At 41.4% G+C, this 22,100-nt stretch overlaps 1 protein-coding gene across 1 annotated transcript; it reads left to right on the top strand.

Annotated features, from left to right (window-relative positions):
- The first annotated feature begins 2,617 nt into the window (after positions 1-2,617).
- Positions 2,618-20,990, top strand: LOC125306922. The gene is made up of 18 exons (XM_048262552.1): positions 2,618-2,664; positions 2,916-3,000; positions 3,441-3,591; positions 3,828-3,919; positions 4,083-4,228; positions 4,525-4,609; positions 5,152-5,302; positions 5,636-5,727; positions 5,943-6,085; positions 6,390-6,474; positions 6,775-6,925; positions 7,708-7,901; positions 9,274-9,421; positions 10,123-10,250; positions 11,242-13,244; positions 13,633-13,837; positions 15,432-15,715; positions 20,399-20,990. The coding sequence occupies exons 1-15, from the start codon at positions 2,618-2,620 to the stop codon at positions 11,536-11,538; spliced, it is 1,995 nt and encodes a 664-aa protein (XP_048118509.1). The 3' UTR covers positions 11,539-13,244; positions 13,633-13,837; positions 15,432-15,715; positions 20,399-20,990.
- Positions 20,991-22,100: the final 1,110 nt, after the last annotated feature.

Below are 22,100 nucleotides of genomic sequence, written 5' to 3'. Positions count from 1 at the left end.
CGCTGTGTTCACCTTACTTGATTGGCATGTTTGGAATGACCTCTGAAGAAAGTGGTGAATATTTTCATTACGGTGTTCTAATTGTCTCTGGTAAGACATTTTCTGCACCACCTCACATCAGTTTGTTTCTGAAACATGGTCATTTTCAACATACTTACACTTAACGTGCCATACCTCTGATAAAACAAGGTCATTCGCCAACCACAAGCCTGTGTTATAGCCTACTGTAACCATAACTACAGTTAAATAAGACCAACTGCCATCCACCAGCCTGATACTATGTGACTGAAACATATCATTAATACTAAATAACACCAACTGCCATCCACCAGCCTCACACTATGTGACTGAAACATACCATACTTCCAATGAAATAAGGCCAATCTCCAACCACCAGCCTCACTATGTTAATATACCATAGCTACAGTAAAATAAGACCAACTGCCAGCCTCTATCGCTATCCTCCATTGGAACCAAGTGGATATATTGTCTCATTTCCTCATGACTTATCATTTGGGTGTGAGGCAGAAGAATGGCTAATAGTGGGAATCTCGGTGAAGCAACTAGAGATGAGCAAAGGTTTTCCCCAATATTAGCATCATTGCATCTTACAAAGACTTGAAAGGTATGCTTTACTGGAAGTGAATTTACAAAGGTACCTTTCTATGCAAGATTTCTAAACCATCACTTAAGAGTTTAGCTTAAGAGAAATGTAACTTCTGCATATCTGAACAGGTTGAGTCCATGTTTCTGTGGTCGATCAATGTTCTTTGTGCATTCATGAGATAATGGGCAAGTCTCAGATTGGACTGCAGATGATCTGCATAATTCAGAAAGAACATCAACAGAAAATAAAGATGACTATAGCTCAGATCTTGTTAATAAGTTTGTCCTCGCAAGTGATTAAAAAAATGTTGCTGTAAATTTCAAATGTACATATAAATTAAGTTGTTTTTTTTATTAAAGGACAGAAAGGACATGTTTTGCCTTCAAACTGCTATGTAACCATTGTTCTCAGCCACTGTTCCAACTGTCCTCAAAAACAGCATAATTACTGACATACTTTTTCATTTTTGCTTAAAAACTTTATGTAGGCTTACAAAGTGAATCTGACCCACCCACTTTGCAATGATAAATTAATGAATCCTGTCTCTGTGTGTAGGATTAGGCAAAAACTGCTGGCCCTAGTTACATACATGAAATTTGATGGAAAGGTTAATCATGGTCCAAGGACAATGCACACACCAACAGTAGTGATTTAATTTCACTACTCTTGTCCCGTATGGCATATTCAGGCCTGGTTTGCCCTCTAGTGTTTAAACAAGGAAATGCATTTCTTGACGGTCTCGCCTCAAATAGTGGCTTTCTAGTATAGGTGTTCTTCTTATGATAAGGAATTCGTTCAAAAAAGCATGATCATATCAAAGTCATTGCCTAAAGGTGATGCACATCTTTTGATCATGATTTGGAAGTGTTTATGTTTACATATAGAAGCACACTGATTTCTATTGACGTGCATATGCCAGGGCTACACGGCATTGGCGGAGGTTTGCGCTCTCTACGAGTAGCCTTCCCTTCTAGTTGACGATGTGATCTTATTGGAGATGTCGTGCTGTAAAGCTATTTATAAAAATCCTGTCTTTAAAGTATTCTATTTGCTATGTATGCCAGAATGTCCAGAAAATGGGAATATGATCTTCGCATTACCTTTTTCCATCAGATTTAACTGATGATCCCATAATTAGTTGCTTAAAATATCTCACAAAGTGGCAAATCCTTTTTTGTCTTTGAGATATTTTTGAATGAAATTTGTATGTTTTCCTTTATTATATTATACACTTTTTAAATCCTCAAGTTCATTTAAATGGCAAATTGTGGCTTCCCACTCTGCACTTTTATGACTAGCACGATCAAATCCTGAAGGCATATGAGCTTTAACAGAGATCCATACATACATACATACATACATACATACATACATACATACTGACTTACTGACTTACTTATCAAGGTCTCAGTAGCATGCAGACATCACACACAACATGCACTTACAGCAGCAAAAGTAATATAAGTATATAATAAATATAAGACTGAATATAAATATATACTGGCAAACAGATCAGCTAGCTTGTTAGCTTTTAAAAGTGCTAAATGTACTGTTGACAGTCTGTAAGCCATGTTTGTTTGTTTCTTTGTTTGTTTGTTTGCCTGCCTACATAATTTGTTTGCTAGTTTGCCTAAAAATGATTTACTGTTGCTTTAAGGTTTCAAGCTCTGACTCAGAATCTGTCTACACATCAGACTCGGACATTTCTACAGACCAGAAAGTTTGTTTGGATCAAGGAGCCACTTTTGTAAGTGCACTAGTCTGTGAGCGTAATAAATAATTTACTATTTTTGGTAGTCTGACATTAAATTGACCCGCTAACAAAAACCCAATGTATTCTTGAACGTGGAAAACTTGAAAAGAATATCATTCATTTCTTCCCTTGCATTTTTTAATCAATCCGCATTTCTCTAGAACATCTTTGATATCATTAGTAAAGCAGCGAATGGAAGACGTATGCTTTCCAGTCTTGAGGAAAATGGCTTTATTTCCCACACTGAGAGGCGATCCATGGTTCGGATCCTCGTGTCCCACTTGATGGAGCGCTTCGGAGAGAAGTGAGTATTTTTCAGTCTCAGATTTACTTTCTCCTACATACTAATGTGAGAGTTCTGAATTATCCCACTTTACACATAGGTGACTGATGTGTAGTGCCACAGCCCAGTTTATTGAACCGACATATTACTTTTTTTTTTTTATGTTGATCATACCTGTCCACTTTTGTGAATTTCCACCAGAGTTTAATAAATATCGACCCTTCTTTCTTTCACCATCAAGTTAACCAATATAAATATCCATTGATGTGAAGTCCTACTTCAGGTACCAAGGCATTGCTGGCGTCATCGATAGTGGAGCAGTTTCCATGCCTGAGAGACTGCCAAGGCAGCGGCTATGTAAGTCAAGAGAATGATCCCCACACCATAGTAACCAGTTCTGTTCAAACAGACCTCCACGCCATAGTAACCAGTCCTGTTCAAACGGACCTCCACATCATAGTAACCAGTCCTGTTCAAACGGACCTCCACATCATAGTAACCAGTCCTGTTCAAACAGACCTCCACACCATAGTAACCAGTCCTGTTCAAACGGACCTCCACACCATAGTAACCAGTCCTGTTCAAACGGACCTCCACACCATAGTAACCAGTCCTGTTCAAGCAACTCTCCAGGTGGTGTGCTAAGTCTTACACTTATTTCACCCAGTATAACCACTGCTACCTTTATAGCTCGCTGATCATTACAGTTGTGTTTGTTTAGCCCCCATAAAAAAGGATGAACATGATATATGATAACTAACAGGGTTCTTTTTTCCTGTTTGCTTTGTAAACGTCAGGATGCGTGGTTCACCCCGGGGAAGAACCATAAACCAGCAACTGGGTTTCTGGAGGAGCGCCTCCGCAACGTGCGCAAGCAGCTCCACCGAGGCCAGCGGCAGAATTCTGCAGCAGCAACACCACAGCAGGACACACCAGACACGTTGCCAGGTAGATCAAGATCCCCATCCTGCACTGACACCACAGCAGGAAACATAAGACACGTTGCCAGGTAGAAGTTCTCCATCCTGCCATCCTGTCTCCATCTCAACATGTGCACGAGGAGATAGGACTCATTCTCTTTTTTTTGCACACACAAATACCTACCCCCCCCCCCCCCCCCCCTCTTGAAATTGAAACGCTTATCTGTTGCTGTTGGTTCACTTTGTTTCTTCCGCTCATTAAAGAATCAGCTTGGAGAACGGAAAGTGATGTCTACACACCGGAACCAGAAGTTTCTACAGAGCAAAACATTTCCCTGGAGCACATAGCCACATTTGTAAGTGCACTTGTTCTGTGCAAACTTAATAAGCAATGATTTATTTTTTAAGTGTTCTTAACACAGCCCTATAGTTTCACTATGTATGTAGGGAATTTTGATAATAAGCTGGTCAGATTTGTTTTCGTCACATTTTCTTTTTAATCGATCTATATGTTTACAGAACATCCGTGAGATCCTCAATAAAGCACCAAATGGAAAACACCTGGTCGCCAGTCTTGAGGAAAATGGCTTCATTTCCCACCCTGAGAGATCGATCCATGGTTCGGATCCCTGGGTGTCGAAACTTGATGGAATGCTTCGAGAGAAGTGGGTATTTTATGCTCACAGATTTGGTCTGTTTTTGACTGTCTGCTCCTTTCTAACTAATCTAAGGGTTCATAATATAAAATAATCTGCATTACCCAGTGATCTGGTGTCCAGTATCTCAATATCTGTACCCCCCCCCCTCCCTCTCTCTCTACAATGCTGTTGTGATTCATTTTGACATTAATACATACCTGCCTACCCACCTCTTTCATTATTTTGTTCTTTCTTGTACTAACCATGCAGCTATTTGGGTGATTTAGCACCATTAATCAATATAAATGTCCATTGTTGTGAAGTCCTACTTCAGGTACCAAGGCATTGCTGGCATCATCAATAATGGAGCAGTTTCCATGCCTGAGAGACTCCCAAGGCAGCGGCTATGTAAGTCAAGAGAATGATCACCACACCATAGTAACCAGTCCTGTTCAAACAGACCTCCACACCATAGTAAACCAGTCCTGTTCAAACAGACCTCCACACCATAGTAACCAGTCCTGTTCAAACAGTCCTGTAAACAGTCCTGTTCAAACAGACCTCCACACCATAGTAACCAGTCCTGTTCAAACAGACCTCCACACCATAGTAACCAGTCCTGTTCAAACAGACCTCCACACCATAGTAACCAGTCCTGTTCAAACAGACCTCCACACTATAGTAACCAGTCCTGTTCAAACAGACCTCCACATTATAGTAACCAGGCCTATTCAAACAGACCTCCACACCATAGTAACCAGTCCTGTTCAAACAACTCTTCAGGCGGTCTGCTAAGTCTTACACTTATTTCACCTGGTAGTAATAACCACTGCCACCTTATATCTCGCTGACCATTACAGTTATATTTGTTTAGGCCCCATTAAAAAGGATGAACATAATAAATGATAACTACGTTGGTTCTTTATTCCTGTTTGCTTTGTAAACGTCAGGATACGTGGTTCACCCCGGGGAGGAACCATAAACCAGCCACTGGGTTTCTGGAGGAGCGCCTCCGCAACGTGCGCAAGCGGCTCCACCGAGGCCAGCGGGGGAACTCCGCAGCAGCAACACCACATCAGGACACACCAGACACGTTGCCAGGTAGAGAAAAATTCCCATCCTGCACCGACACCACAGCAGGACACACCAGACACGTTGCCAGGTAGAGAAAAATCCCCATCCTGCACCAACACCACAGCAGGAAACACAAGACACGTTGCCAGGTAGAGAAAGATCCCCATCCTGCACCGACACCACAGCAGGACACACAAGACACGTTGCCAGGTAGAAGTTCTCCATCCTGCCATCCTGTCTCCATCTTAACGTGTGCATGAGGGGATAGGACTCATTGTCTTTTCTCACAAAAACAAGCCTTTGAAATTGGAATGTTTTACTGTTGCTGTTGGTTCACTATGTTTTTTCTGCTCATTAAAGAATCAGCTTGGAGAACAAAGAGTGATGTCTACACACCGGCACCAGAATTTTCTGCAGAGCAAAACATTGCCTTGGAGCACATAGCCACATTTGTAAGTGCACTTGTTCTGTGCAAACTTAATAAACAATGATTTATTTTTCAGTTTTATGTTTTTTTATATATAAACTTTATATATATATATATATTTATATAAGTGTTCTTAACAACAGCCCTATAGTTTCACTATGTATGTAGGGAATTTTGATAATAAGCTGGTCAGATTTGTTTTCGTCACATTTTCTTTTTAATCGATCTATATGTTTACAGAACATCCGTGAGATCCTCAATAAAGCACCAAATGGAAAACACCTGGTCGCCAGTCTTGAGGAAAATGGCTTCATTTCCCACCCTGAGAGACGATCCATGGTTCGGATCCTCGTGTCGAACTTGATGGAATGCTTCGGAGAGAAGTGGGTATTTTATGCTCACAGATTTGGTCTGTTTTTGACTGTCTGCTCCTTTCTAACTAATCTAAGGGTTCATAATATAAAATAATCTGCATTACCCAGTGATCTGGTGTCCAGTATCTCAATATCTGTACCCCCCCCCCCCCTCCCTCTCTCTCTACAATGCTGTTGTGATTCATTTTGACATTAATACATACCTGCCTACCCACCTCTTTCATTATTTTGTTCTTTCTTGTACTAACCATGCAGCTGAGCTGTTTGGGTGATTTAGCACCATTAATCAATATAAATGTCCATTGTTGTGAAGTCCTACTTCAGGTACCAAGGCATTGCTGGCATCATCAATAATGGAGCAGTTTCCATGCCTGAGAGACTCCCAAGGCAGCGGCTATGTAAGTCAAGAGAATGATCACCACACCATAGTAACCAGTCCTGTTCAAACGGACCTCCACACCATAGTAACCAGTCCTGTTTAAACGGACCTCCACACCATAGTAACCAGTCCTGTTCAAGCAACTCTCCAGGTGGTGTGCTAAGTCTTACACTTATTTCACCCAGTATAACCACTGCTACCTTTATAGCTCGCTGATCATTACAGTTGTGTTTGTTTAGCCCCCATAAAAAAGGATGAACATGATATATGATAACTAACTACGTTGGTTTTTTATTCCTGTTTGCTTTGTAAACGTCAGGATGCGTGGTTCACCCCGGGGAGGAACCATAAACCGGCAACTGGGTTTCTGGAGGAGCGCCTCCGCAACGTGCGCAAGCGGCTCCACCGAGGCCAGCGGCAGAACTCTGCAGCAGCAACACCACAGCAGGACACACCAGACACGTTGCCAGGTAGAACAAGATCCCCATCCTGCACCGACACCACAGCAGAACACACCAGACACGTTGCCAGGTAGAGAAAAATCCCTATCCTGCACCGACACCACAGCAGAACACACCAGACACGTTGCCAGGTAGAACAAGATCCCCATCCTGCCATTGTGTCTCCATTTCCCCTTGGGGATCAATAAAGTATCCATCTATCCATCATCTATCTATCATCTCAATGCGTGCATGAGGGGATGGTCATGGGTTGTTCATTTTCAACAAAACATTCTCCTCTCATTTGAACTCTGTGGCCCTAATTTAAATGTCGGACAAGGAGCAAGTCACTCAGTAAAGCACAGTGTCTCAGGCATGAACTAAATCCGTGGTGTGGTGTGTGTGTGAGCTCTGAGTGGATTAACCGAAGTTTGGGCTCAGGATATTGCTCATGGTATTGAATTAGAAAATAGAGCATGGCGCTGTGGCGCAACTGGCTACAGCGCTCATGCCATATACGGGTCCAAGTGCCCACGGGGACCCAGGTTCAAGTCCGACCTGCGGTCATTTCCCAATCCTACCCCATCTCTCTCTCCCTCTCGCTTCCTGTCTGCCTTTTCACTGTCCTATCATAATAAAGCCAAATAAGCCCAAAAAATATACTTATAGTTAAGAAAATAGTCATACCTCATTATTAAATTAGCTGTAGAATTCAATTTAAGACTTTGCACTTGGTCCACCGTTTAAATTAGGGCCCAATGGCTTTGGCCGCCATTGCTTGTTGACTGTGTTTTCTCCCTTACTCATTACAGAATCGACCATAACTACAGAGCGGGCCATACAGTTGACGGAGTGGCTGAAAAATAATACGTGGCCCCCGTCGCAGGTTAATGAGGTCATGCTGCAGACTGCCGTTCACAGGGCCCAGTGGATCCGTGCAGACAAAGCAAGACCAATACAAGACATTATTGCTGAGTTCCCACGTTTAGTGGACACCCCAGACATGGTGGGTGTCACTGCCTGTAATCTATAGAATACTTTTGTTCTTATAGAATGTGCCCTTACAAAAATGTAATGTTTGCGGCAGATTTGCAGCGAACTTGTGGGTGATTTGTGGGAAACAAATGAGTTCACTAGAAAATATCGCCAGAAGTTTGACAGTGTTGGCCGCTAGAGGCAAACTTCCAGCAAAGTTCTGGCAACAATGAGAAGTTTGCAGCAACATTACCAAAAGTTAACCGCAACTTTTTGCCAGAAACCTAATTTGCATGTGAAAATATGACCTTGCCGCAAATTTCCGGACACTTCAAACTCTCATGGCGTGTAATGCTTGGGTGTTTTCTGCACACATAGAAGTTCCTGAATGATAGAATTCCTTAAAAGCCATACACCCTTACAAAAAAGAATTAAAGGATTCTTATAGTATTTTGGGACATAGTATAGAGGACTATAAGTATAGGAACACTATAGAAGGCAAGGATACTACTATAGAGGTATTACAGATTATCATAGAAGTCCAGTAGTATTACCCTAGTATAGACCTATTATAGAAATTGTATAGTATTACTATAGTTCTTTATCGTAATGGCATTTCCCTGAAACTTTTGAAAAGCATAGACTACCAACTCTCATTTAAGATCCACCTCCAACTACTGGCCTCAGTGTCTGTTCTTCCTGCATGGTTGCCACGGCACCAAACACCTGTCTGCAGTGTTCTCTGCTGTTTGAAGTTTGACCCCAAGATATTTGGGGTCTGAAAATGCTTGATCAAATATGACTGATTAATTCAGAGAATAATTAGGAGCATGGATTTACTTTTATAACCTTTCTTTGTACACCAACCAGGCATGTAGTGGTAAAATAAGAGGTGGGTAAACTATGAATTCTGTGATCACGGGGAGGTGAACTGTGCCATGCGGTATAGGATTTTTAAAAAGGCATTCAGAACATGTTTGTTCAATGTTTATAACAATACCAGTATTAAATGGTTCCTAGAATGTGGATGAGTGTACACATTGTGAATGTGGATAATACAGTGTGATTTTGAATGATGAAAGTCACAATTGGTGAATAAACTCTTTTGAGAGGTGGATAAACTCTAATAAGAGGTGGATAAACACTATTTCTGAAATTTCAGAGGTGGATAAACTGTTTACTTGCGTTTAGCCTCCACTACATCCCTGATACCAACATAACATCTAATTAACGCTGCTGTACCTAGGTCACCCATGTATTGGCCTAGAAAAGACATCTTAGTCAGGCGCACATATACTAGGCACGGGTTTGTGTAGGTAGCTTGACCATTTTACTGGAGTATTGATTGTTTCTTGCATTGTATTGATTGTTTTGGTCATTTTTGTGTTTTTGTCTGCATTAAGATTTCTCAGGATTTCTCAGTCCTATACCCTGAGTCCTCTGGGAGGTTAAAAGAGAACTGGTGCATTGTGTACGCGGAGAAGATCATTCGCATGGCCAGGACAGAGAGGACAAACAGCCTTCTCACCAACATAGATCTGCTCCCCACTGGTATTCTCACCAACATAGATCTGCTCCCCACTAACATAGATCTGCTCCCCACTGGTATTCTCACCAACATAGATCTGCTCCCCACTAACATAGATCTGCTCCCTACTGGTATTTACACAGCAGTACACTGCAGTACATTGCATCAAACCGCATTGCATTGAGTTGTTCATTAATTCTGTATATACCTGAGGCTGGTTTCAGTTTTTGGACGTAACCCTTATCATAAACTTTGCACACGAGTTGTACAATTCTTCAGAGAGCAATTGTTCCACTTTTCAACAGTTAATTTGTGGATTTGAGCATTGCCCATCTTGTTCCAACCTTGATAGGTCCTTAGAGTTTGCATTTGAATATACAAAAGATCAAGCTGGAAAATTGTGAGGCTACACAAATTTTAACCCTGACTTAGAGTCAACCAGTTCCATAAAGTATCAGGTTCTCTATGATGTGGGGATTCTGCTTTCCTCCCTGATAACTGTCAGTGTAGAAATCCCAAACGTTTCAAGCCAACAATGACAAATCAGCAAGCACATAATGCTTACCAACTCCACAGGGCATTTCTGGTGTTGTATGTTCACACTCAGTCCGTCTGCCACAATAACACACTTCCAAAGACAAATATTCCAAAAAAACTGTTCAGAATGTAGTTACAAATCTGTCCTCTTTTGTAATTTTAACTCTGAACTATTTTAATTTGGCAGACAAACGAGGGGATATTGCATTGCAGTTGTTGCCTGTGCTGCTTCGACCTTCGCCATATAAGGTTGGGAAGAGAGTGTTCCGGCACAGCAGTGTGGAGTGCCAGAATGCCTTCATTAACACGCAGCCGGTGAGTTAACAATCATCTCTACCATCCTCTTGCTACTAAGTAGAAATGTACAACTTCAGAGTTTACAGGGAACCCAGTGTAAGAATCAGAATGAAAGCACTTTATGTAACCACCTCTGTTGGAATGATCCAAATGAAAACGTAGTCCGATGGAAAGGGCTGAGGTAAACCCTTTATTTTCGGTTTTACAGGAATATAGAATATAAGTCACTAATTCACAATACATCAGTCATTCAGAATTTAGGTTTTGCTTGTGTTTGAAGACAGGTACTTCCCCTGCTGTTTTTTACACATTTAAAGAAATAGGCGTTGAGTCAATATCAGAACACTGAACTGGTTGGTTTCCATGACTAACATTTTTATACAACAGTAAAGAATTGTCCTCTGAAACGATCAAACTTACTTCCAAAAGAACAACAAATTTGCCTTGGAGACGCTGACTACAAGACTAATTAGAGGGAATTCTAATGTTTGGTCAGCATATAAACTGTATACTGTATGTAGACTGGTTTCTAATGTACTTAGTCATTCAATCATACCACATTTTTGCTTAAGTGAATAATCGCCAGGTGTATGCGTAAAAATCTTTTTTACAAGATCAGTCAATAGAAATAAATGTCATTAATGATAAGTATAAGTATATATACTCTTTGGAAATTTGATCTCTGCATTTATCCCAATCCGTGAATTAGTGAAACACACTCAGCATACAGTGAACACACAGTGAGGTGAAGCACACACTAATCCCGGCGCAGTGAGCTGCCTGCAACAACAGCCGCGCTCGGGGAGCAGTGAGGGGTTAGGTGCCTTGCTCAAGGGCACTTCAGCCGTGCCTACTGGTCGGGGTTCGAACCGGCAACCCTCTGGTTACAATTCCGAAGCGCTAACTAGTAGGCCACGGCTGCCCCCTGATAATGTTGTGCATTTGTGGTGACTCTTTCAACTCTTACAGAATCTAACAACTCTTAAGAATCTGTTCTTCTTTTTTCCAGATCGGAATGACCATGGCCGACTACCTCACTGCATCTGCAGCAGAGTACCCATATGTTCTCATGTTGGGGGAGGAATATGACTGCTCACAAGTGTTTGTGGTCATTAATGGGATCCCGCTGGAGCACCAGTCTCTTCTGAGTGCTGTTGACGCCTGCTTTAAAGCCTTTTTCATACTTCAGCTTCAGTATCCGAAACCATGTGCTCAGGTTTGGGAGTTTATCCAGACTGTCGTCTTTGGCATCCCTGGACACGAGTCAAACACAGTTAAATTAATGAGATCGCAGCTTTCTGCATAGGAGTTTACCGGACATTTTGTTGGCCGATTTAAGGGAACTGATGATTTTCTTTGGCAGGAGTTACTGTATGTTTATACACATGACCAGTATAGATGGCCTTCATTCTAACTGTGAGTTTCCTTGATATGTTACTTAAATGTGTTTCCTTAGTTAAGGCAGGAGAGAAAATCTTAAATCTCTGTCTGAAGTGTTATTTTTGTTGCATGATTTAGTAGTTAGACATACACCCCAAGAGTATTTAGTTCTGTTTAGTGTTTTCATTTTACCTGAATATATTTTCATGTACCAATCTACTGTACGTGAAAGAAGCTAGATGGTTGGGTTTTCAATGTTTAATGAATCAATTTTCTACAAATTTCTAGAATTTTTTTTTTTTTTTTTGCTGTTTCCTGTTGCCAAGGGGTAACTCAATAAAATTAGAGAGGGTTCCGGTGATATCCTTTGGGCAATTATCGATATTCAGCCTTTCTTGTTCAATGTGAATATAAGGCAAGTTTGCCACTGAGCATGCTCCTCTGAATATGAATGCATAGTGGGCTATACAATTCTGCAGCTAAAACCACACTGACAGGCTGACAGTTACAGTAGGAGTAGGGTAAATCAGGCCGCTCAAACTTAACATGTCATGAGGTAACACCCTACGCAGTAAGCACACACAATCCACAATTTTTGAACTCTACATGCCATCTGGATTTATTTGTTTTCAGATGTTTTTTTTTTTATTTTGTATGTAGGCTAACTTAGAATATATACTGACAAGTTCACATCTCAGTCCAGAAGATGGCGATACTGCACGTTTGCAAACTGACAATAAAAGTCGCAGAAGAAGAATCGCTCACTACTCAAACAGGAAGTAAACTTAATTTCGAGTTGCTAATATACCTTGGCAGCTGAAACATGCAAAATAAGAATGTTTTCCGATATCAAAAGCAAATGCGATCTACATCGGATCATTGTTGTGTCCCGCTGTGCTCTGTGTCGTCCAGATACAACTCACTTGTGAGTTTTCATGCATTTCCAGTGAAGGAGGACATCAGACAAAAATGGATCGTTAACATCAGGAGGGATGACTTCCAAGTTACTAAACACACAAAGGTGTGTAGTGTCCATTTCACACCCGATGATTTCAAAGCCGATGCTTTTAAGGAAGGGGCTCGAAAGAGGAGACGTCTTAAAAAAGGTGCTGTCCCTACACTGTTTGAGTGCCGTGATAAAGTACAACAGCCGAATGAAGGTGGAAGGAAACCAAATCGGGTGCGGAACCGTGAACAAGTGCAGTTTTCTAGGCTAGGTGGCAGGGAACCTCAACCAAATCGGGTGCGAAACCGTGAGCAAATGCAGGCGCCGAGGCAAGGTGACAGGGAACCAAATCGGGAGCGGAACCGTGAGCAAGCGCAGCTCCCGAGGTTAGGTGTCAGGGAAACAAATCGGGTGCTCCAAAAGCAAGAGCGACTACTGCCCACTGACTCGGGCTTAGATCAAGACTTTAATCAGGTAGAGATGACTGGGCATGATTATTGTTCAGTTCCCGAAGCTGCAGCTCTGGACATGGCATTACATGAAAATGAGAAGCTGAAAAGGGAGGTTGAAGATCTACGGAAGCAGTTGGACCAGACCAAGATTCTAAGTCGTTTAGGTCTGCAGAGATTTGCTGGGTCCGATCATACAGTCTATGGGTCTGATGAGGACATTCACTTTTACACAAGGTGAGGTTATATTGCCTGTGATAAGCATTTGTAGTTGCCAATAGTCCACGTTGGTGGTCCTGTGGTGATGCATGTGATAGATAGACCTGCTGTGCTGGAGGGGTGGATGGAAATCTAGTAGAGCGATATGGGATCTTAAAGACCGATTTCTATATTTGAGGATTACAAAAACTGATAAGCAATATATCAGCCAATATTCATTTGAACATTTTCTCTAATATTTTGCATATTGAAAAGACATCTCTCTGTGCACAAGCTAAATCCCTCCACCACAGTGTTTTGAAACAGCATCTTTAAGCTGCATAATGCGTATACACGTTTATGTCAGAGATCTAGTTTTCCTTTGCCCCTTGCGCCTAAGTCTGTCATTTGTTCTTCTCCCGGTTAGTACAGATGAGGTTGTGGTGAAGTTGGAATGCCTGCTGCAGCTGTTCCAGAAGTGCTTGGGTTGCAGCAGCAAATGCAGCATCAGTATGAAGCGCGAGGGAAGAATCTTCTGCATGACTCAGAAGTGCCAGCAGTGTCACTACAGCAGGATGTGGACCAGCCATCCACCTGACCAGCTCATCAGAGACCCAGCAGGCAACCAGGAGGTAGGAGTTACATGCTAGTTGCCACTGAACCAGACAAAGAACATATTGGGACCAAATTCAAAAACGGACAGAGGGCAGTCACTCAGTGAGCAGAGGCAGAGGCTTTCTAATGAAGAGACACAGCACTTAAAGAATCTCTCATAGAAATGTATGGGGTTAGTTTGTAACGCAAACATGGCAGTCGTCTACACATATTCCCCCCCCTTCCGCCACCAAAAGTTGACATGTGAATGCATCGTGCCAATCATATGGTATGTTGTGAATACATCGTGCCAATCATGTGTTGTGATCTCGCAGCTGGAGCTGGAGGTTGGTATGTTGTTATTTGTGAATCATTGTGCACGTGCAGTTGTACCCGAAATAGATACCCGACAAGTGCCCAAAAAGCGTTGCAATATGGCCGCCGAGTGGTGGGACTTGCCTAAAATTACTTTGGCGAAGGGTCTCGTGTGAACTAAAGCTATCGTGATGGCACGTAGGAGCATTGAGCTGCCCTCCGATGTTGGTGTTTAGGATCTTGCTCATGGTATTAGATTAGGAAATACATCTGGTCTCGTAATACAGATTAGCTTTAGTTTGATTTTAGACTTTGCACTTTGCCCAGGATTTAAATGTGGGTCCATTCTCTTTGCTGGATGAGGCCTGAGCCTCCCGCTGGACCCAGAGTGTCAGAGACCAACAGAGACTCATGAGCCAGCGGCAGAATGTCAGTCAGTCAGATTTCAAGACAGTTCACAATTGTTGTAGTGTTTTTAAACCTGGCTTTAGTTAGTTAGGTCCACCATCTCAACTAACACTGCAAACATTGATACTTTGGTTTAAAAGTTCGGAATTACCCAGAATTATTTCCAGGAAAACTCATATTTTCATACAGCAAATAAGGTGCAAAATGAGACAGAAAAAATAGACAAGACATTGACAGTTATAAATAGGCCATGTGATTTCAGACTTAAAACACTTTATTTCATGTAAGACCCCTTACAACCTTAACCAATATCTGGGATAATTCCTCCTCTAAATATCCATTCAGTTCATCTATAGATTGATGTCTAATTTACATTTGACGGAATGTGGGCCTTTCAAATAACCACTATGTCTGTTAAAGTTATGAGAAGATATTATAGTATAACTGTATGTACACACCGTGTACCATGTACACACCGCACAGCTTTGGCCGCTCTGACGTGACAGCATTTTACGTTCGATCTTAATACTTCTGTCTATTCGATTGGTTGCTGGTCGTTGGTCGCTGAATCATAGCTCATTACCATAAAGTTGACTGACTTTCAACTTTCTGCTTGACGCTCAAGACGCCCAAAACGCGACGCCGACGGATTTGACGCTTCTGGCAGCTGAGAGAAGCTGGCTTTTCCATTGAAAATAAGTGACTTCCTGACTCTTTGGAAGCTCAAGTCGGCAGCGGTGTGTACGTACATTTACATTATGTTCTGGTGTCTCTGCTAATGTCTCTGCAGGTGTCTCTGCAGTTACATTATGATCTGGTGTCTCTCCCCCCTTACTCCCCCCCCCTTACTTTTGTAGCTGTTAATTCCATTTATCAATAATACTGAACTGGCGCTCTTGTTATCTGCAGGTGAGAAATATAGGCTTCCAAACATCTGATGCTTCGAATGTTAAGCCAGAAGTCCACAAAGGCTACTGCGAAACGCGTTCCTTTCTCTCTGCGGATGAGGTAGCGGTTGTGAAAATAAAAGAGGAAGAGTTTGAAGTTGAAGTAAACGAAGCGCATGAGGACAAAGTCAGAGCTGTAGAAGAACATAGAGAAGATGAAGGAGTAGGAGATGCCGAGATGGAGGTGCAGATGAGTCCAGTGTGTTGACTGAGGCTGAGATGGCTTTGACCCACACTATAGTAGAGGTGAGTGTTTTAAAAGCCTAGGTCCCAGTTGTTTAAAAGAAATCTGATCGGATTTCGGCTATCAGATTGGATCAAATCTTGAAAATGGGTTGTTCGAAAGGAAAAAAGGATCCTGAAACTGGATTGGATCACATAATCTAATCTTGGTTTTGATCTGGATAAAACCTTAACTTTGTATTGGTCAAAATGTTTAAATTGGATTGGGATAAATTTGATCCAAAAAAATAGGATTACCCTGATCCCAACAGAAGGGAGGATTTCGGGCACAAACTGTTACAGTAATAGGAGACGAAGTATGACTGACTGTGCCGGTATTTATTTAGTTGTTGTGGATAAGATGAAGGGTCTGATAATGAAAGGGGTGTTTGTATTGTTTTATTGGGGTGTTTTCGGTCTCTTTAGATAACACAATCAAAGCTACCCCAGGCCACCTACTCTAACTGTTATTCCTTACATAGCCACTAGGATATATTGTGATATAGTTCCATTTAGAAATATAGGTAATCTGGATGTTGTAATCCTGAAAAGGTTGTATCTGGATCAGGTTGATCCAATCCTCAATTGGATTGAAAAACAACATAAAAATAAAATGGATTACCTGATCCTGGATTGTAAAACATGGGATTTCCAAATCCAGATCATTCTGATCCAGATTCAATTTTTTGAACAACTGGCCCCAGTAGATCAAAAAGTTTAACCTGGATGAGAATGATCCGGATTTGGAAATCCCATGTTTTACAAGTCGATCCCTAGTAACCGGAGGGTTGCCGGTTCGAACCCCAACCAGTAGGAACGGCTGAAGTGCCCTTGAGCAAGGCACCTAACCCCTCACTGCTCCCGGAGCGCCGCTGTTGTAGCAGGCAGCTCACTGCGCCTGGATTAGTGTGTGCTTCACCTCACTGTGTGTTCACTGTGTGCTGAGTGTGTTTCACTAATTCACAGATTGGGATAAATGCAAAGACCAAATTTCCCTCACGGGATCAAAAGAGTATATATACTTATACTTATGTACTTACTTATACCTTTTCAGGATTATGAAATCCAGATTACCTGTGTTTCAAAATGGAACTACATATCACAATCTACCCTAGTGGCTATATAAGGAACAGTTTTGATTGTGTTATCATAAGAGACTAAACCACAATACAAACATCCCCTTTTATTGTCAGTTTCTTTTTATGTCGGACCCCTCATCTTATTCACAACAAATAAATAAATACAAACAAGCACACTTTGTCTCCTATTTCTGTAACATTTAAATAAATCAACTGCAAGTAGATAAAGTTATTTGACCAAAACATAAAAAAAAAGTATTTGACCAACTTTAATGTTTTATTACATTTTGTGCCTGAAATCCACCCGAAACCCACCCTTCTGTTGGGATCAGGGTAATTCACTTTTTTTTTTTTGGATCAAATTCATCCCAATCCAACTCAAAACTTTTGAACAGCACAAAGTGAAAGTTTTATCCGGATCAAAACCAAGATTAGATTGCGTGATCCAATCTGATTGTTTCCTTGTCCCTTTTTTCACTTTGAACAACCCATTTTCAAGATTTGATCCAATTTGATAGCTGAAATCCGAGCAGATTACTTTTGAACTGGGCCCTGGTGGCAGAAGAACTGGGGCCTATTGCACAAAACTAGGATAAGGGATTAAGCCGGGATATCTTGGTCATCCTGGCTCAATTTATCCGTGATCCAGTTGCACAAAAGCGGGATAGGGGGCAGCAGGATATGTTATGATATAAGTTACCATGGCTATTTATTCTGTGGAGTTAGCCTGCTCCAGACCAGGCTAAATTCCAGGATCTATTTAATCTCATCCCTTATCTTAGTCAGCAGCCACCACAAACGGAAACCAATAGTTATTCTACTGCCCACTACACATTGTCATCACATATACCTAGACCCACTGTCATTATTTAAACGTTTGTGATCATTGTGATCAAACGTTTGTGAACTTCTACATACTCGGCATTCCCGACCTGTCATGCGACAATGTGACGTCACGGGAGTGCCTAACCATTTTGTGCGTGGTGGTCGCGGAACTAGTTGCAATATTCTCCTAAACAAAGGTGTTGCTGTTTGTTGCTCTTGTGAAAAGGCTATCGCTACCTACTTCACACTGTAGAAGAAGCAATGAAGCCACTCTAGTTGCCATGGTGAATCTGTGATCGGTGGTGGGGTCTATTTGAGGGAGCCGTGAGCGCGCACTTATCCAGGATGGGTTTCACCTAGGAGCTGGTATAAGGTTTTTAGAAATTGTATGAATGACTAGGAGAGTAACAAATAAACAATAAAGTCATTCAAGTTGGTTACAATTGAACAGGTGACAATTTTATTGTCTACAGATCGGAGCACTATAAAGTGCAGACAGTAATATAAAATTAAACCACCCAAAGAGCTCTTCCCCAAAAAACAAAATAAATAAAATATGTATATATATGTGTGTGTGTGTGTGTGTATGAAAGTTCTTGAATGTGTGAATCAATGTCTCTTTCAGTGTGCACAATCTTAAAAGATCTTATCTGGAATCCGGTTGAGATTTGGTGGTCAGTCAGTCAATTCAATCTTTGTAGGCAAATCCTCGCTCTCCGGCTGGCCACACCGGTGGGTAGGGGTCTGTCTACAATCTTCAGATCTCGGGTTGGCTCGCCACTGAACTGCACGGTTCAGAATCGGTTCTGGTCGGAGTCAATAAAAAAACCAATCTACACATAGTGCAGAATGCAAGAAATTAATCTAGGATCTATAACACTGACTTCTCTATTGAATCAAACAATCTAATCATGTGATATAACCAACACATAAAATACAGCTGTTCAATCATGAAATGAATGAATACAATGAATACCATTTTGGTAAGCAAAATGGATTGGCTATCACCATCAACAAAATTAATAAATGGTATTTGAATGTAAACAAATGGATTGTCTTATTACCATTCACAGCAGTACAGTATCTAAATTACAATATATTACAATTTTACTCAACTATTTATTTGTTAAAACTTTACATGTAAACCTTCTTTCTTGTTGTGTAAATATATTTACAATGTGTAATACAGCTCATTTATTATTTATCATATCACATACGTGGTGAAAAGCATTACGTTGAGCACTGGCTTCACGTCGGTTTTGACTTCTGGGTTGGTCTTTGATATGAAATAACTAATTGGGCCATCCTTAAAAATATTTTCGTTTGCCGTAACCCGACCGACCCTGTCAATTTAGAACCGACCCAAATATTTATTTTTTTCCCCCTTTTAGTCCGACCGAATTGCCGGTTGTAAACTTGCGTTAATACCGACCGATTGTTTTTTTTTACTCTAAACAACCAATACAAATGCAATAAAATAATATTTATGTTAGTAGGCCCAAGTATTGTGAATATAAATTCACTTTGCGTGGCTCACTTGGCGTCATCTCTACACCATTGGTTTTATGCATGTCACACTATGGCCTAGGCTTCGTTTCATTCACACAAACTGATAACGCTTTTACTTGGCACGAAGTTCTGGAAGAACTGTGGCCAGATCTTTTCTCATCCCTTCTCCCCCTAGTCTAGCGGTGACCGTGTCGGAGTATTGAAATTGGTTGTGGTCTATTCAGCATTTCTCGAAATATGGGTCCGCAACATGGAGACTGCTGGTTCGCGGAGTCGTGGAGTGAAATTAGGCCCGATGCTTCATCTGATAATTTGCTGCGCAGTTGATCAAGAAACCGCGGATCGACGAAAAAAGAAAACAAACGTTTCTGCTATCGATGTCATTAAACATGGAGCCCTACAATTAAGTGGTGGTATGAGCATTCATTCAATGCGCGTCTGCGCGAGAGAAACTGAAACTAATCGATAACGTTGGTATCAAAGCTCCGCTTCAACCTGTTGGAAGGCTATTTATTTATTTAACGAAACTTAATAGAACGACGTTGTTTTTTGGAACTTCCTTAGAAACAGAGCAGAGACTGTATAATATACTGTATAGCATTGAGTATTGTATAGTCAAATTTCAATATAACGTGGCCAAGAGCTATTGTAGCCTTCTTTCTGGGTACATGTAGATGAGCCCTATGACCCAAAAGTCTGCCATGACCGGGCCTCAGGTCAAAGAAGTTTGAGAAAGGCTGGTCTATATAACCTGCATCAGAATGATGTTTGCAATGGTGCGCCTGAAGGCACGGGTTGAAGACCCAGTCAGTTACGTCACGATATACACATTTGTGTAAATTCATTCCTACGTAATCACCATGACCAAAATTGAACTTTTTTTTTTACTTTGAATCTTGAAAAAAAAAATATTGGGCTGTTACTGCAAACAAAAATATTTTTAAGGATGGCCTTAGTATTGTATTTGATTACATTTAGGAAAGAATTGAGCGATGTCAAGTATTTTGTAGCAAGTAGCTCTGCTTACCGGAGCTTCGTGGTGAATAGTACGCGTGCGCCACCCTGAGGTCAAACTATGCTACGACATCTTTTCATGCTAATAATGGCTCAATAGTAACCATTTCATATGGGTTACACGTGGATGTATGAAAATTAATTATGTGTAAACAAATGCATGTGAAAATGTGTGGACAAAAATCATCCAGACTCAATATCAGACAACTTTCAACCATTTTGTTCAGGGCACTGCACGTTAACAAAAAGCTCACTGTGGTGGTCCTCCTCTCTTCTACAGGTGAATGATCTAGTTAACCACACATCTGCTGCCTCAGGCAACAAGTCAAATGACCAAAAAAAAGACTGTGATTTCACACTCTCTGGGGAAGAGATGACTGTAGAAAAAACGGAAGAGAAAAGTGGTGAAGTCAAGCCCACCGTCTGTCCCAGCTGTGGCCAAAGTTTTTTCGTTGAAGTTGGTCTCTAGGCACACACCAGTCGAATCCACAATGAGAAGTACTTGCTCACCTGCTGCGACTGCCTCAATGCCTTTAAATCACCTGAAGCCAAACAGGAGCATGAAGACAGTCGCAGAGTTGCCCTCACCACTCCCTGGGCTTAGGAGCTTTGCCAGGAATTCTTCAGGAAGAGGAACTTGATGACGTTTGTTTCTGTTGTGTTGGTATACGAGGTCAGAGGATTGTGTTTTTCCTTTGTCTGTCACAATGATGAGGCAGCATGAACATGGCATCACAAGGTGTTCAAAGAGGATGCCCTACAGGAAGGGGCTGGGGGAGCTGTCTGTTGGAAAAGTTGTTGTGAATACTGTATATGTTATAGTTTTGTTTTTACAATATTTTGTTTCTGTAAAAATAAATGTTTCAAATGTTTTCCAGTGTTGAGTGTAATGGCTTTGATTGTTAATCAGCTGAGCATGACATGCAGGATAATGGAATACTGTACAGTAAAATGGCTAATTTATGTTTATGCTATTTAGCAGACAATTTTGTGTAAAGCGACATATACATTAAAATGAATAGTTTATGGGACAATTAGATACCTTAAAATCAGATACCTTAAAACAAACCAATGTCAATTACAGACTAGAATTTAACAGAATAACAATAATCATAACCTTATACATAGTGCGACGCTGTAAGGAAAAATATATTAGTTAGAAACCAGGTAAACGGATACCCATACAAACGTTTGGCAAATTTGGGATTTTGGGTCCATTTCCAATGTTCCTAAAACTCAGGAACCTAATTTCAATCGCTACTGCGGCATAGGGCAGGCTTTATCTGATGTCAGTGCATTCAAATCAATCAATTGCTGCGCAGATGGAGATGAGGTTACACAGATATGGACGTGACGTGTATTGATTTGCCATGACCAAAGACAACAATGGGGCGAAACACTCTGGTATGGAGGTCCAATATGGCGGAAAGTTAGCCTGGCGGGCCATCCTATATCATTGAAATGTATAGTCTGGAATCGAACCATTCACCTCGCTTAATCCAAGGGGCGGGCAGAGAATTGTCTTTCAAACTGCCTAGGCATGCAATAGGCCAGCGCTACGACCATATCCGTATCCGGTCGGCAAAACGGCAAATACATCCTTCTTCGAAAGTAATGACTTAAGTGCATTGTGTTGCTCAACTTTCAAAGAAAAGCACAAGTCCAACTCCTCCAAAGTTGACGCCAACGCCGATTCAAACAACCGCTCTTCGTTTGCCATAGCCACCTTTCTTGTTGTTCACAGTCGCAGCACTGTCGTTATCCTGTTAAGCCCGCCTTAAGACTCTCTAACAAAATAGAGCGCTGTGATTGGATGAAGTCCACGGCGTCAGCCAATAGAAATCCCTATGGTTTGATACTAGACGTACAGGCTGAGCAAATTAATTTGCCGCCGCTTGGGTGCGTCTAGCGTTCTAGGCTAGCGGAAAGTGACATAGGGGTCATTGAACTTAGGTCGGTCCAGGGATTCCAACGGTGCTTGA

This window comes from Alosa alosa, chromosome 1, assembly GCF_017589495.1.
Source record: "Alosa alosa isolate M-15738 ecotype Scorff River chromosome 1, AALO_Geno_1.1, whole genome shotgun sequence".
Lineage (NCBI taxonomy): Eukaryota > Metazoa > Chordata > Actinopteri > Clupeiformes > Clupeidae > Alosa > Alosa alosa.
This window is presented reverse-complemented; position numbering and strand designations above follow the sequence as displayed.